Source organism: Rhinolophus ferrumequinum, chromosome 19, assembly GCF_004115265.2.
Source record: "Rhinolophus ferrumequinum isolate MPI-CBG mRhiFer1 chromosome 19, mRhiFer1_v1.p, whole genome shotgun sequence".
In the NCBI taxonomy this organism is placed as follows: domain Eukaryota; kingdom Metazoa; phylum Chordata; class Mammalia; order Chiroptera; family Rhinolophidae; genus Rhinolophus; species Rhinolophus ferrumequinum.
The window spans coordinates 1051588-1068889 of NC_046302.1; the positions used below are offsets into that span (position 1 = coordinate 1051588).

Sequence of the window (17302 nt, forward strand, 5' to 3'; positions counted from 1 at the left end):
ACAGCAAGCCATGGTTAGCACTGTGGCCTCTTCCATGTGCCTCCAGGTCCAGCACAGAGAGCAACCAACTACGGATCGCTTTGTAGTTCCTACCAGGTAGCCCTGGCTGGTAACAGGCAGCACCTGACCTTGGCCTGCACTGGAGCCACTCCCAAGAGGCCCCAGAACCAACACACACAGTGGGCAGCTTAAGACTACAACAGATCACCATCCAATTAGCCCCATAAGTGGGCTTGGCAGGCACTAGAGCCTACTGGGGCAAATCCTGCTCCAGGGGGTCACACATGGCATAGCAGCAGCTCATACACTGTGGTCATGGCCAATCCTCACAGCGAGTCAGCTTGAGGGTCAGTACCACCCACTGACATGCCAACAGCAATCACAGCTCAACTACAACAAGAGGGCACAACAACACATACAAGAGACACTCCTGGAGTAACCAGCTGAGGTGTTCAGGGAGACAGGGCCCCACAGGACACCTACTACATAAGGCCACCATGCCAAGACTGAGAGACATAGTAGCTCTATCTAATATATAGAAACAAACACAGAGAGGCAGCCAAAATGAGGAGACAAAGAAACATGTACCAAATGAAAGCACAGGAGAAAACATCAGAAAATGAACAAAGCAAAATAGAGGCAGGCAATCTACCAGGTACAGAGTTCAAAACATTGGTTGTAAGGATGCTCAAGGAACTTAGTGAAAACTTCAACAAAGAGACAGTAAACAGAAAATAAGACATAGAGGCGTGCCCTGGTGGCTCAGGAAGTTGTTGCTCCGTGCTCCTAACGCTGAAGGCCTCTGATTCAAGTCCCACATGGGCCAGTGAGCTGCGCCCTCTACAGCTGAGACTGTGAACAACGGCTCTCCCAAGAGCTGGGCTGCCGTGAGCAGCCGGAGGTCGGTGTGAGCTGCTGCGAGCTGCTGTGGGCTGCTATGTGCTGCTGTGGGCTGCTGTGTGCTGACCTATGCTACCGTGAGCGGCCGGTGGCCACATTGGCAGGCAGTCATGAGTGGCAGGCAACAAGCGTGTGGCCAGCAGTCAGCGTGAGTGGCCAGCAGCCATCATGAGCAGCCGGCAGCTGACGAGAGCTGCTGTGAGCAGCTGACCAACGACCGGCGACCGACTAACTCAGCTAGGTGGAGCAGAAGGCTCATAATACCAGTATGGGCCAGGGAGCTGCACCCTACAACTAGACTGAGAAACAATGGCTTAAAAACTGGGTGGGTGGGGGCAAAAAAAAGAAGAAGACATAGAATCCATAAAAAAGAACCAGTCAGAAATTAAGACTATAGTAACTGAAATGAAGAATATACTAGAAGGAATGAACAGCAGATTAGACGAACAGGAGGATCGAGTAACTTGGAAGACAAGGTAGCAGAAAACACCCAATCAGAAGAGAAAAAAGAAAAAAAATTTTAAGGAGGGTACAGCTCACAGTGTCCCATGCAGGGATCGAACCAGCAACCTCAGTGTTATCAGCACCATTCTCTAACCAACTGAGCTAACCAGCCACCCAAAAAAATTTTTTTTAAATTAGCACAGTTTAAGAAAGCTCTGGGACAACATCAAGTGTGCCAACATTCACATTATAGAGGTACCTCTTTGAAGAAATAATGATGGAAAATTTCCCCAAACTGGCGAAGGAAATGGACATACAAGCCCTGAAAGCACAGAGTCCCAAACAAGATGAACCCAAAGAGGCCTACACCAAGACACATCATAATTAAAATGCCAAAGGTTAAACACATAGAAAGAATCTTAAAAGCAGCAAGAGAAAAGCAGTTAGTTACCCACAGGGAAGCTACCATAAGAATGTCAGCTGATTTCTCAATAGAAACTTTGCAGGCAAGAAGGGATTGGCATGAAATATTCAAAGTGATGAAAAGCAAGGATTTACAACCAAGACTACTCTACCCTGCAAGGCTATCATTTAAAATTAAAGGAGAGATAGAGCTTCCCAGACAAGAAAAAGCAAAAGAGGTTCATCACCACCAAACCAGTATTACAAAAAATGTTAAAGGATCTTCTTTAAGAAGACAAAGGGGGAAAAAAACTCAAAAATATGAAGATAAAATTGCAATAACTACTTACCCATCAATAATCACTTTAAATATAAGTGGATTAAATGCTCCAATCTAAAGAGAAAGGGTAGCTGAATGGATAAGAAAACAAGACTCATACATATGCTGTCTACAAGAGACCCACTTCAGACCAAAAGACACACACAGACTGAAAGTAAAGGGCTAGAGAAAAGATATTTCATGCAAATGGAAACAAAAACAAAAATGAGGTAGACAAAATACACTTTAAAACAAAGGCTATAATGACAGACAAAGAAGGACATTTCATGATAAAGAGCTCAATCTAACAAGAAGATATAAACCTTGTAAAAATTTATGCACCCAACATAGGCACACCTAAATATTAATATATAACGCAAATACTGACAGACATAAAGGGAGAGATCAACAGTACTACAGTCATAGTAGGAGACTTTAACACCATACTGACATCAATGGACAGATCCTCCAGACAGAAAATCAAGGAAACAGTGAATTTAAATGACACATTAGACCAGAGGGATTTAATTGACATTTTCAGAACATTTCACCACAAAGCAGCAGAATATACATTGTTTTCAAGTGCACATGGAACATTTTCCGAGACACACCACTTTAGGCCACAAAACAAGTCTCAATAAATTTCAGAAGACTGAAATTATATCAAGTGTCCTCTCTGATCACAATGGTATGAAATTAGAAATCAATTATGAGAGAAAAAAACTGAAAAACACACAAACATAAAGGCTAAATAATATGCTATTAAACAATGAATGGGTTAACAAGATCAAGGAAGAAATTAAAAGATACCAAAACACAACCACCCAAAATCTATGGGACACAGCAAAAGTAGCCCTAAGAGGGAAATTCATAGCAATACAGGCCCATCTCAAGAAATAAGAAAAATCTCAAATAAACAACCTAACCTTACAACTAAAGGAACTAGAAAAAGAAGAGCAAACAAAGCCCAAAGTGAGTAGAAGGAAGGAAATAATAAAGATCACAGAGGAAAGTAATGACATAGAGTCTAAAAAACATACAAAAGATTACTGAAACCAAGAGGTGGTTCTTTGAAAAGATAAACAGAATCGATAAACCTTGAACTAGACTCATCAAGAAAAAAGGAGAGAGGACCCAAATAAATAAAATCAGAAATGAAGGAGAAGTGACAATGGACACCACAGAAACACAAAGGATTATAAGAAAATACTATGAACAATTATATGCCAACAAATTGGCCAATCTGGAAGAAATAGATAAATTTCTAGTAACATATAATCTTCCAAGAATGAATCAAGAAGAAACAGAAAATCTGAACAAAAAGATTACTTCTAATGAAACTGAATCAGCAATCAAAAATTTCTCAACTAACAATAGTCCTGGACAAGATGGCTTCACAGGTGAATTTTACCAAACATTCAAAAAAAAAAAAAAATTAACAACTGTTCTTCTCAAACTATTCAAAAAAATCCAAGAGGAGGGAAGGCTCCCAAGCTCATTTAACAAGGCCGCCATTACCCTGATTCCAAAACTAGACAAAGACATTACAAAAAAAGAAAACTATAGGCAGGTATCCTTAATGAACATAGATGCAAAAATCCTCAACAAAACATTAGTAAACCCAATTTATGAATGCATTAAAAAGATCATATACCACAACCAAGTGGGATTTATTCCTGGTATGCAAGGTTGGTTCAATATCTGCAAATCAATTAATGTGATACTCCACATAAACAAAATGAAAAATAAAAATCATATAGTCCTATCAATGATGCAGAAAAAGTGTATGACAAAATCCAGCATCCATTTATGATAAAAAGTGGGAATAGAGGGAACATATCTCAACATAATAAAGGCCATAAATGACAAACCCACACAGCTAACGTCATACTCAATGGGGAAAAGCTAAAAGCATTCTCCTTAAGATCAGATACAAGACAAGGATGCTTGCTTTCACCACTTTTATTCAACATACTACTGGAAATACTAGCCACAGCAATCAGACAAAAAAAAAAAAAAAAAAAAAAAAAAAAAAAAAAGAAAGAAAGAAAGAAAAAAGAAAGAAATTAAAGGGCATCCAAATTGGAAAGGAAGAAGTAAAACTGTCATTATCTGCAGATGACATGATATATACAGGGAACCCCAAAGATTTCATGAAAAAACTATTAGAACTGACAAATGAATTTAATAAAGTAACAGGATACAAAAATAATATTCAGAAATCAGTTGCACTTTTATACACCACTAATGTACTATCAGAAAGAGAAATTAAGAAAACAGCCCCATTTACAATTGCATCAAAAAATAAAATAAAATACCCAGGAATAAATTTAACCAAGGAAGTAAAAGACCTATACTCAGAAAATTATAAGACATTGAAGACATAAATTAAAGAAGATACAAATAAATGGAAGCACATACTGTGCTCATAAATAGGAAGGATTGACATCATTAAAGTGTCCATACTATCTAAAGTAATCTATAGATTCAATGCAATCTCTATCAAAATACCAGTGGCATTTTTCACAGAACTGAACAAATAATCCTAAAATTTATATGGAACCACAAAAGACCCCCAAATACCCACAGATATTTTGATAAGGAAGAACAAAGTTGGAAGTATCCTGCTACTGATATCAAACTATACTACAAGGCTACAGAAATCAAAACAGCAAGATACTGGCATGAAAAAAAAGGCACAGGCAAAGAAATCAATGGAATGATCAATGACATAGCTCAGAAATGAACCCACGCTTATATGGTCAATTAATCTATGACAAAGGAGGCAAGAATATACAGTGGGGTAAAGACAATCTGTTCAATAAATGATGTTGGGAAAACTGGACAGATACATGCAAAAAAAAATGAAACTAGACCACCTTCTTACACTATATGCAAGAATAAACTCAAAATGGATTAAAGATTTAAATATGAGACCCATAACCACAAAACTCCTAAAAGAAAACATAGGCAGTAAACTCTCTGACACTGCTATTGGTAACATTTATCCAGATATATCTCCGTGGGCAAGGGAAACAAAAGAAAAAATAAACAAATGGGACTACATCAAACTAAAGTTTTTGCACAGCAAAAGAAACTATCAACAAAATGAAAAGACAACCTACTGAATAAGGGAAGATATTCAATGCCAGTGATACCTCCAATAAGGGTTAATATTCAAAATTGATTTAAAAAAAAAAAAAAAAAAAAAAAAACCTCATACAACTTAACACCAACAAAACAAACAATCCAATTTAAAAATGGGCAGAGGACCTGAACAGACATTTCTCTAAAGAGAACATACAGATGACCAATAGACATATGAAAGGATCCTCAATGTCATTAATCATCAGAGAAATGCAAATTAAAACTACAATGAGATATCACCTCACACCTGTCAGAATGGCTATCATCAAAAAAAAAAATCAACAAACAAGTGTTGGAGAGGATGTGGAGAAAAAAAAACCCTCGTGCGCTGTTGGTGGGGCTGCAGATTGGTGCAGGCACAATGGAAAACAGTATGGAGGTTCCTCAAAAAAATTAAAAATAGAATTACCATATGACCCAGCAATTCTACTTCTGGGCATTTATCTGAAAACCCACAACACTAACTTGAAATGATATATGCACCTTTATGTTCAGTACAGCATTATTTACAATAGTCAAGATATTGAAGCAATCTAAGTGTCTACACTAGACGAATGAATAAAGAAGTGGTACATACATATATAATAGAATATTACTCAGTCATAAAAAAGAATAAAATCTTATCATTTGTGACAACATGGATGGACTCAAGAGGGTTTTATGCTAAATGAAATAAGTCAAACAGAAAAAAATAAATACCATATGATCTCACTTACATGTGAAATCTAAAAAACAAAATAAACAAACAGAAACAGATTCATAATACATAGAACAAAATGATTGTTGTCAGATGGGAGCAGAGTTGAGGGCTGGGTGAAAAAAGGGAGGGGATTAAGAAGTACAAATTGGTAGTTACAAAACAGTCATAGGAATGTAAAGTACACCATAGGGAATATAGTCAATAATATTGTAATAAATATGTATGGTGCTGGGTGGGTACTGGACATACTGGAGGGATCACTTCGTCAATTATATAAATGTCTAACCACTATGCTGTACATCTGAAACTAACATAAAATAATATTGAATGTCAACTGTAATTGAAAAAAATAAAATAATAAAATACCATATTTGCTGTGTATAATGTGCACTTTTTTTGCCCAAATTTGTGAAGGAAAAATAAGGATGTTCATTATACATGGGTAGTACTAATTCCATATAAATGTCTAATTCTTTTATTTATGCTTATAAGTTAAAAGTGTAACTCTAGATATCAATAACAATATCTGTATGAGAAATAATACCATGGAATACGATAATTGGTTTTGTGGCACTTAAGACAAACATGCAATGACAAAGAGTTCTTGGCCTGCTAGGATGCAGGAAATATCTAAATTTGTTACCGGTACACAACATTTCTTGTACCTTGTATCTGTTCTAGTGTTTTGTAATTATTTGTTACATAAAATTTCTTGTACCATAATATGTTAAAAAATAAATGCTAAAGTTCCTTTATAATACAAAAAACAAGTATCTAAATGTAAACAAATAAAAATTTGAATTAAAAAATTAAAAGGAAAGATTTTTTCCCCCTGAAAGTTTGGGCCAAAATGTGGGTGTGTATTATACACAGGAGCACATTATACATGGTAAAATTTAAAAAATAAAATAAAATTCAGGCATAGGGAAAAAATGGGAGGAACACAGAGGTCAGTGGTCTCAAGTAAGTTTGAAATCAGCAAAGCAAATCCAATTAGGTTTCCAGGCCTGAAAACGACCCCCTGTGGCTTGATCCTCTGCCCTCTGGGCCCATGCAGTCTCTACTGGCCCCTGCCTCTGGCCTTGCCTCTCTGGCCTCTGCCTTTGCATCCACAGCTCTGCCCTTGGAGTCATTCTTCTTTTTCTTGAAGGATAACACATGTTTGTTGCTGAGTAGTTGTTTTAGTCATTTCCTGTTTGTGGAATCTCTGAAGTCCAACTGTATTTTTTTTTTTTTTTTCCATTTCTTCAGGTCTCTGTCCCTTTCAGTCCAGGCTGGCAGTGTTTTTGCTCAAATACCATTCTCTAAAACTTTGTAAGTCTATCATGTATGTGAAGGGGACCTATGCCATTAAACAAGAGTGCTCTCCACAGATCCTTCCTGAATAAGCCTACCTCTCTTCCTGGCTTCTGCTGAAATGTCTGATTACATCCATGAGTAACACAGCTTGTCTCTTTGAAGAGCAAAGGCTATCCAGCCTTGCCCTTGGCCTTTCACCAGAGCATGATTTCTCAGGGAGAATGTCCTACCTGTAGCACCCTTTGGAATCTGGATAGGCCAAGACTCTCCCAAATCAAGTGCTGGTTCCTTATTGCTAAGAGTTCCTTCTTCAATCCATTCACATTTCCTACAAGCAGCAAAGAAGAACCAGACTGCACCCTCCACACTTTGCTTGGAACACTCCTTTACCAAATAATCCAAGTTCATTGCTTAGAAGTCCTGCTTTCCGTGAGTAGTATATCAGAAAATCAGCCACCTCCTGCAACAGGGTTAAAACAGGCTGGGAGGAAATAAGTGCGCAAAGCAAGAGGAGCACTAAATTTGTCTGCCACGCACCTTCCACATACCCAAGTACTAGATCAGTCACGGGGATCCTAATAGGCAAGTTTCATCAGCTTTACAAGGACAAGAGTAGCCACAGTCCGCAGAACACATACCCACTCAAACATCTCTGTCTGCTTCACATGGCCGACTAGCTCTGCCTCAGCCCTTCCCCAAAGTCTTGGTCCTACCATTGCGGTCACTGATCCTGTCATCACACACCTTATCTTCCCTGTTGAGCCTCAGGTACCCCCAATTCAAAGTCTGTCTCCCACGGAGCCATCTTCTGACACCTCCTTCCTACTTCCAGCTACTTGCCCAGGCTGCAGACATGCCCTCTCCCAGGGCAGAAGGGATACTGGATCTGGGTAGCCATTAAGGGTCTACCTCAGGAAGCACAGGGAATGGAAAGAAATTTAACATCTGAATTAACACAGCTAAGAATTAACACACAGTCACTATTATGATCTTAATTTTGGTAAATATAAGTTTAGTTTATTTCCACAATTTTGTGCTTTATTTTTTAAGATTTGCACTTTTAGTCCCAGGCACAAAAAGGATTTAAGTGGTCTTCATCCAGGACTAATGGTCTGCAGAGTAGAATCCACAACCAGTGGAGGAGTGGATTATGACCCACAGTGTCACGGACTCAGAAGGGTAGGGCCTCACCCTCCAAATCCTGCAGTCATGCCAGGGAGCCCTGGAACCTAGCCAACCTCAGGCCTAGGTCAGAAGACTCTTTCCTAATACCCCCAGCCCTGTAGGGGGACACAAAAGTCACACCACTATAAAATCAGTGGAGGGAGAGATTTAAACATGAGATTTCCTTTACTTGGGGAAGTCCTGGCCATTGCTCTCACCCCTGAAATGTCCCTTTTCTGTATTTTCCCCGGCCATCCTAGACCAGGAAGGGCCAACACAAGGCATAGGTGCTCCCTTGCCTTCCCCTTGCTCAGAGCAGACACTGCAATCTTGGCCGTCCCTGCCCTAGTGTGACGATGAATTTTATGCGTCAACTTGGCTATGCCACTTTACCCAGATATTTGGTCAAGCATTATCCTGAATGTTTCTCTGAGGGTGTTTTGGGATGAGATTAACATTTAAATGGGTAGACTGAGTAAAGCAGATAACCCTCCATAGTGACGGTGAACCCAATCCAATCAGCTGAGGCCTGAACAGAAAAAGACTGCCTTCCCTGAAGATGAGTAAACTGCCAACTGACAGCCTTCAGACTCAAATTCCAACTCTTCCCTGGGTGTCCATCTTGCTGGTCTACCCTGCAGCTTTTGGACTTGCCTGGCCTCACAATCACATGAGCCAATTCCTTAAAGTACATCTCTCTCTCTGTATACATACACATACACATACTTTTGGTTCTGTATCTCTGGAGGACCCTGACTAATACACCTAGTGAGCCAGAAAACCTTAGACTCTATATAAACACAGCCCTCCAGGAGAATTCCCAGTTAGCATGCAAACTGAATTCATTCACTTAGCGCTGTGAGTATATCCAACAGCTGGCACTGTCTTTGGTTGAGTACAGAGGGCCAAGTGCATGCCACCACTTCCCTGTACTCTGTGTTCCTCTGAGAACTAGACTACTGCCCTGGTCCCCAAATGCCTGGTAGGGTCTTCTTAGTTCTAACTAGCCCTTGTTCCCTACCCTTTATGCCTTCTGAAGGAGAAGGGTAGTAGGGGAGGCTGTAAGTTTTTCTTCTCCAGTAAATTAAAACCATAAGAAAAGCCCAATGAAGAAGGGAACTATTGAGGCCATGGGCCACCTTTTAAATTGGAGCCAGGCCAGAAGATACCAGAAGGTGGGGGCTATGGGGAGATACCCAGATGTCCATTCTTCTCACAGATCTCCTGAGGGATGACATGGTATCTGCCAGTGGTCACTAGGAGTGTGAAATGCATCTAGATGTCTTCCAGATTGTATGATTCAGCAACACAAGATGCTAATTGTGTTTAATTTGAAATTTTTGTGATTAAGCAAAAAGGTACCCAGAAATCAGTCCATATATACTTGCCACTCCGACACAGGGAACTTGTAGAAAGGGGGGTTTACAACCAGCACCTCACTTGTTGACCACGTTGTCCTGAGACCACTGCACCATCTTGAGCCTCAGTTTCATTATCTATAAAGGACACCTACTTGGGAGGCTCATCATGGCAGACCCAATACATGGGTGTTGTATGAGAATTAGAGGAGTCGTAGTTCTAGAATCCAAGCAGGGCAGAAGAATAGATGGAGCAGAGCAGAGCCAGCTGGTCAGTCCCAGGGAGCGGGTCCAGCAGGTTTAGCAGGTGAAGACAAAGGGACTATCCCCCTTCCTTGCCACTAGAGAGAGGGGGCAAAAGCCCTTCCCCAAAGTCTTGGTCCTACCATTGCAGTCACTGATCCTGTCATCACACACCTTATCTTCCCTGTTGAGCCTCAGGTACCCCCAATTCAAAGTCTGTCTCCCACGGAGCCATCTTCTGACACCTCCTTCTTACTTCCAGCTACTCGCCCAGGCTGCAGACATGCCCTCTCCCAGGGCAGAAGGGATACTGGATCAAAGGACTGGATCAAAGGACAAAGTAAGACTGACCTTGAGGGCAGGAATCTCCACACTGTCGCCGAGGCTGATGGAGCCTGAGAGGATGGTCCCTGTCATCACAGTGCCCTGGCCTTTGATGGAGAAACAGTGGTCCACAGACATGAGGAATGATCCCGAGGGGTCTCTCGTTGGAATAGAAATCTGGAACGTCAGGAGCTAGAAAAGAGATGCTGGTGCCACACTCTGGATGGGGCAGGGCAGTAGAGGGCAGAGGGTGTCACGGTGCCCAGGCAAGCCAGCTCAGAAGATCTGAAACGTACAATTCCCTCACTGTACTCCAAAGTTCTGCCACGCTCTCAGTTCCTTCCCTCAGTCTAAAGGAGAAGGGTACTTGGAGAAGCCACAGCCACCCTCGCTCTTGTTGGGATTACGGCAATAGTCTCTAACAGGCCAGGCCTCTAAGCCCTCGCCTGCACTGCAGCAGAGGAAGCCTGACACAAGACACCCTTGGTCATGTCGCTCCCCAGCCTCACATGCGTTTCCAGCCTCTTGGTGCCTGCAGAATTTAAGATTCATCATCATCCAGCCTCTCAGCACCACGGAGGCCTACTGTCCCGTCGTGTCCTCTTGCCCCAGGCACCAGCTGCTGGCGGGCCCGTAAGTTCATCAGCCTGCGTGGCCTCACCCTTTTCCCAGGAGAGCAGGCGGGCGACATCGCCTATGGAAAAGCTTTGCTGCCCTCATTGCACGCTGCATCCCCATCCCGTGCCACCACAGTGAATATGCCATTGTGATCATCTGTTTACTTGTCTCCCCTCCCAGGGCTCTGAGTCCTTCCAAGTATCTCCAGCAGCTGGCATCTCGCCTGAGAGGACAAGTGACTGAAGCAAAACTGGATTTAGGGTGAGCAGGGCTGTTCCCTGAGGCAGCTATCTGTTTGGTAGGGCAGGAGGGGTGAAGGCCACTTCTCCAAGCCCTTGGCAGAGGCAGAGGGACAATCTAACGTCTGCAAAGGGCCAGTGCTGCTTCTGCTTCTCTGCTGACTCTTCCCACACACTTCAACCTCAAGCAGCCCATTTTCCTCATGCCATCTACGTGCTCGGAGATGTTGTCAGAGCTAATTACCATCCAACAAATGAAAATAAAGACTGCATCATGCCTTTTATTTTGCTTCTTTCTGACTTAGGTAAGGAATAGGCTGTCAAAAAAAGTATTCAGTAGTGAATGTTCCAAACTCTTATTCTTGTGATAATAATTCTTTTGGAAAAAGACAAGAGATTCAAAATAGGCTTGGCCTGACATTTATACAGAAGCTTTTTAAAGGAATATATAAACATCTTTCACAGAAGCATTTTTGTGGATTTTGGTTTAACAAACATAACTCTCCTAGGCTCCCAGACCAGTGCTCCCTGGAGCTGATGAGAAAGGAACAAAAGCCTTCCTCAGAAAATATTGGCTTTGCTAAGTCAGCACCGCGTAATCCCAGAAACAGTGGGAGCACACACAGTCACACCTGATCTTGGCTTTGTGGATCCAGGAGCAGGCGGACCCCAAAGCCCATTCACAACCGACCAGGGTCTGAATCCTAGCTTTACCACATACTCGTCGTGAGACCTTGGGCAAGTTATTTAACCTCTCTGAATCTCACACTCTTCCTTAGAAAAATGAAGATAAATAATGTAAGCCTCCCAGGGTCATTGTGAACGTTAATGTGAAGAACTTAGTACAGTGTCTGGTGTGTGATAATCAACCTCACCGTCACAGTATATTCTGATATAGCATTGTTCAGAGTACATTATACATATTAACTCATTTACCCTCACACCAACTCCACAAGGGAAGTGGTGCTATTATCTTCCTTACTTTCTAAGTGAGAGAACTGAGGCAACAGAGAGCAGGTCATATGCCTACAGTCAGAGAGAGAGCAGGTGGTAGGGCCAGCACTGCAACTCGCCAACCAGCCCCAGAGTTGATGCACCTTGCCACTCTTGCCCCCTGAGCTGCCCCAAGTGCTCAGCAGAGGGACACTGTAGTACCCAGTCTCGCTGCCATTTCCACAGAAGCATCACCACCACCCCGCCCACCTCCATCCTGCCCAGTGGCTGCCTTGGGCATCCTGTGGATGGCTGGGCTCCCTCTCTGTGTTTACTACTACCCAGCCTGGAGTAATGGCCTGGGCCTCAGGCCCACGGCTGCAGAAGATGAAGCCTACACTGCTTTGGTGGAAACCACAGGGGCTAAGCTGCACTTCCCCTGCTGCTGGGCCTATCTCCTTCCCCTGCCTCACTACCTCCCAGCCCAGGTGGGACACATTGGAGAGGCTGGTACAGTCTGACTGGAACGGATCCCATGATCCCAGAATTCCAGAGTGGCAGGAGATGCTCTGTCTGAGCTGAAGTGTTTGACAAAAAAAAAAGGAAAAAGAAAGGCTTAGAAGGGTGGAGGCCTTCGGTTCTGTTTAGAGTTGACTTTCTGAGGGAGGGTGCATTAAGGTTTGTGGGAGATAGTTTAAAGGAACCACCTGGATCCTCTTGCTGGGGCTGCCTCTCTCTTTCTCTCTCAGGCTGAGCAGGACAAAAAGGAACCTGCCTGAGCAGAGCTGGGGCCAGAGACCGACCTGGATTCAAGCTGACAGTACCTCAATGAGCTCTGAGATGCCTTGTGGAGCTTCTGTTTCAGGGGCCTCTGGTCCTCCAGGCTTGGCCGCCACAGGTATAATCGGTGCACCTCGGAATCTGGAACAGAAAAATAAGTCCAACAAGTTGGAGAGATCATCAGCATGGACACAGAGCACACCTGGCAGTCCCCCGAGCATGACGGATGTTCTCTCCGTTCATCCTCTCAGAAGCACCTAGGAAGACAGTGCAATCATACTCCACTTGGCAGATGACGCAATGGAGGCCCCAAAGGAAAATGCCTTATATGAACAACAGAATTTAAAAGGGGGCTGCTGGATTCTAACCTCCACTTTCAGAACTCTTCCTGAGGAGGCAGCAGTAAACCCTGGGCCCCAGGCCTCTGAATAAAAGATCCCTTAATGGTCTTTAATACTCCATAAACACCTCCCAGCCTCCTACAGAGACTCAGGAAATACTGGTGTCCAAAAGTCCCTGAAGGTGCACCTGGGACAGCATCTCCACCAGCCCAGTCTAATGGAAGCCATTCCTCCCGGGCCCTTCCCAGAGAGTCCTTTTCTTCTGAGATTTATTTATCTTTTCCATTGGAAAAAAAAAAAGGAAAAATATACAACCCACATTCCCGTCATTGTCATGAGCTTTCTTTCAACCTTGGTTTTTCAATGCATTGCCAAGGGATTATATTTGTCATGTTTTGAATATAGTATGCACACAATTTCATATCCTAGTTTATTTACCATTATATCATAAAGAATTTTCTGTTGAATGATAGCAACAGCAATGATAACAAATCATTTGGCTGAGCCAAGCGTATACCTTAGACACTTTCATTGACACTTTACAACATTATGGAACTGTCACCATTTTACAGATGAGAAACTGAGGCTTAGAGAGCAGAATTAACTTGCTGCAAGTTATTGGCTATAAATCCCAGAGCCAAACTCCAACCCAGGGCACCAGACCCTAAACCCAAGGCTCACAACTTCTAAGTTACATCCGACCTCCCCAGACCTCCTCTTTTATTTTTAACAGCTGCGTAACAGTGTGACCCAGAATTTACATGATTTCCCCACTATTGTTACTCGTTTAGAACATTCTAAGCTTCTCACTATTATAAAATAACAGTGTGATAAACATGTCAGTTGACATGACTTTTTTTTTTTTTTTTTTTTTTTTTTTGCCTTGCTTTGGGATAAATTCATGGGGTATAAGTCTAAGACTCAACATATATTGAAAAATCAGGAAAATGGTAAAGACATTCAAAAAGCCTCTCCTCCATAAAGCAGTAAGAACACTGGCAAAATTATCAGAATAAACTTTTTTAGAACTCTAGAAATTAACCAAAGGCGTGTGGCAATTTGTAGGATGGTTACTCAAGGAAAATAGCTGAATCTCAGTACGAATAAGAGAGCTTTGTGGCATTTTAACTTTCCTTATTCCCATTCACCTCTCCCCAACTCTACTGTAGCCTTAATAGGCAGCACCTACAATCAGTGGAAACCAGCAAGCTAATGGCCACTAAAGGGAGCAGAATCAATCTGAATTTCATCAAAGCCCCTCTCTCCAAGAACTGTCATTATTTTTCCTATCTGGCAGTACCCTGGAAGACCACACTTGCCAGGCTATCTTTATTTGACCTGCTTTGGAGCTTGCCCAGTGCAAACAGCCTTTTCCTTAGAGGGCATTTGTTGAAAATAATCAGAGGCAATTGTTTAATATCTGCCTGAGGCAGAGGATAACAGTTTGGCAAACAACAGGCTAACCAAAAAACTTGAAGGAAAATCTGGGTGGGAGGCTTCCATGGGAGGCCTGGAAAAGCTCTGACATACTCCTGGGAATCTAGAAGGACATTTGCAGGCACAGGGCCATGAGCATGCCCAAGGCACTGTGCATGATGAAAAAAGACATGACAAAGCCCTAAACTCTCAGCTCTGGCTGACCTTGAAGTTCTATGCAAGCAGGAAGTGAAAGCTTAGGCAGAGTTGTCAACTACCTGTCTGAGCGTTGAAAGCATGGCTCAGCATACACAGAGACCCTTGGCAAAGATCGGGAGACATACTGGTTCCAGGCATTTAAGGAAATTTCTGTTGAATCATTAGTTGACAACTAAGCTAACTGAACAGAGACTTCAGTGGTCACATATGACTTTACAGAATTAGTTCACAAAAGTCACTAAGCAAATAATAACAACAAACTATAGAAGTGTGGGGGAATATGAGAATCTGATTTCCAGAAATGCCATATTACATTATTTAAATGCCCAGTTTTCAATGAAAATCACAATAAATGCAAAGAAAGAAGAGTATGGCCCATACACACACAAAAAAAAGTTAACAGAAACTCTTCCTGAAGAAGACCTACTATACAAAAACTTTAAATCAGCTGTTTGGAGAAATAAAGAAAACTATGTCTAATAAAAGGAAAGAATAAGGATACTGTCTTACCAAATGCATAATATAAAAAGTTAGAAATTATAAAAAAAGAACAAAATAGAAATTCGGAGTTGAAAAATCCAATAAATAAATGAAAAATCCACTAGAAGAGCTCAATAGCATATTTGAGCAGGTAAAAGAATCAACAAACTTGAAGACAGGTTAATTAAGATGATCCACCCTGAGGAAAACAAAGAAAGAAGAAAACTGAACAGAGCCTCAAAAATGTGTGAGACATCATCAAGCATGTCAATATATGCATGATGAGAATTCCAGAAATGAAGGAGAGATAGGGGCAGAAAGAATATCTGAATAAACTTCAAAAACTCCTCAAATTTGATGAAAAATATTAACCTGTACATCCAACGAGCTCAACAAACTCCAAATAAAAACTCAGAGATCCATATCTAGACACATTACAATCAAACTCTCAACAGCCAAAGACAAAGAGAATCTTGAAAACAGCAAGAGAAGTAACTCGTTTATGTACGAGGCGTCCTCAATAAGATCAAGAGCTGATTTCTTATCAGAAAACATAGCAGCTAGAAGGTAATGGGATGACTAATTCAAAGTGTTAAAAGTAAAAAAAAAAAAAAAAAAAAAAAAAAGGCAACCAAGAATTGCATACCCAGCAAAAAAAATATGCTTTAAAAATGAAGAACATAAAATTAAACACAACCCAGAATTTCCTAAGTGTATATCCAAAAACATGGAAAGCAGATACTCAAATACATCTATATTCACAGCAACACTATTCACAGAAGCAAAAAGGTGCAAATAGCCCAAGTGTCCATCGATGCTAAGTGAAAAAATGAAAGAAACCAGACACAAAAGGTCACATATTGTATCCAATGAGACAGAAAAAGATTCATGGTTCCCAGGGCTGAGTGGGGCAGGGCAGGGAGAATAGGGAGCAACAATTAGGTTGGGACAAAAGTAATCACGGTTTTTGCAATTATTTCTAACTTTTTAAACCGCAATTACTTTTGCACCAACCTAATAGTTTATGGGTACAGCGTTTCTGAATTAGATAGTGGTGCTTTGTATAACTCTGTACACATTAAAAGGGTGAATTTTATGGTATGTGAATCATATCTCAATTTAAACAAATATATTAAAAAGTTTGCCACCATTTTTACCATGACGAATATTTGAGATGCCTATTATACCACACATCAAAATCTCATTATTTTAATATATACACCTCATTTTTTTCACTTCTTAATTATTATTAGTTTCAGGTGTACAAACTAATTTAATAGACATTGACACCCCTCACAAAGTGATACCCCCCCAATCTACTATCCCTCTAACATCGTATGTAGCTGTTGCAATACCATTGGCTGTCTTCCCTATGCTGTATACCTCATTTTAAATTGCATTTACTTAATAAGCCATATAACATTGAACATCTTCTACATATTTATTTATTAAATGTGTTTTCAGGAGACATTTCTGCACCATTTCGAGTTCTGGATTTTGCTTCCTCCAGTAAGTGTCACCCTTACCCTCTGCTGACTCTAAAAACTTCTCTTAAGCGTCTGTATGTGGTCTAGTGTCCAAAACAGTGGGAGTGAGTGAAGGGATAGGGTCACTTACCTGTAGTATTGGCACCTGTGCTAGAGAGTTTGCACTCCTATCTCCTCATCACAGCTCTGTGAGGTGGCTGTTATTACTCCTACTCCCATGTGACAGAAGTGGGTCACACAGCTACTGAATGGTGCAGCTGTGATTAAAAGCCAACTCTGGGTTTACCATCCACCTTGAGAATACGAGAACAATGCTCTTTCAGCCTGGGTAGAGGCAGGGCTGTATGTCTCTTCTCAAATCCATGAGAATTTGGGAAGTTGCTAATCTTCAAGTATGAGGGAACATATTTAAATCCTATAAACAGATTAACAAAAACCCTTGCCCTCTAGTATAGTTCTCAAACCAATGAAAGAAAGATGATGACAGCT

At 41.4% G+C, this 17302-nt stretch overlaps 1 protein-coding gene across 4 annotated transcripts in view; it reads right to left on the minus strand.

Moving 5' to 3' along the window:
- Nucleotides 1–17302, minus strand: part of EEFSEC (eukaryotic elongation factor, selenocysteine-tRNA specific) — a 286027-nt gene that overhangs the window by 136554 nt on the left and 132171 nt on the right. For 3 of the 4 annotated variants that reach the window (XM_033087202.1, XM_033087206.1, XM_033087203.1), the window contains exons 3-4: nucleotides 12915–13011; nucleotides 10328–10492 (exon numbers count right to left, since the gene is read on the minus strand). In XM_033087202.1, the coding sequence (XP_032943093.1) occupies nucleotides 10328–10492; nucleotides 12915–13011 (262 nt within the window). The remainder of the gene's footprint in view (nucleotides 1–10327; nucleotides 10493–12914; nucleotides 13012–17302) is intronic. The other variant, XM_033087205.1, reaches the window with a different exon arrangement.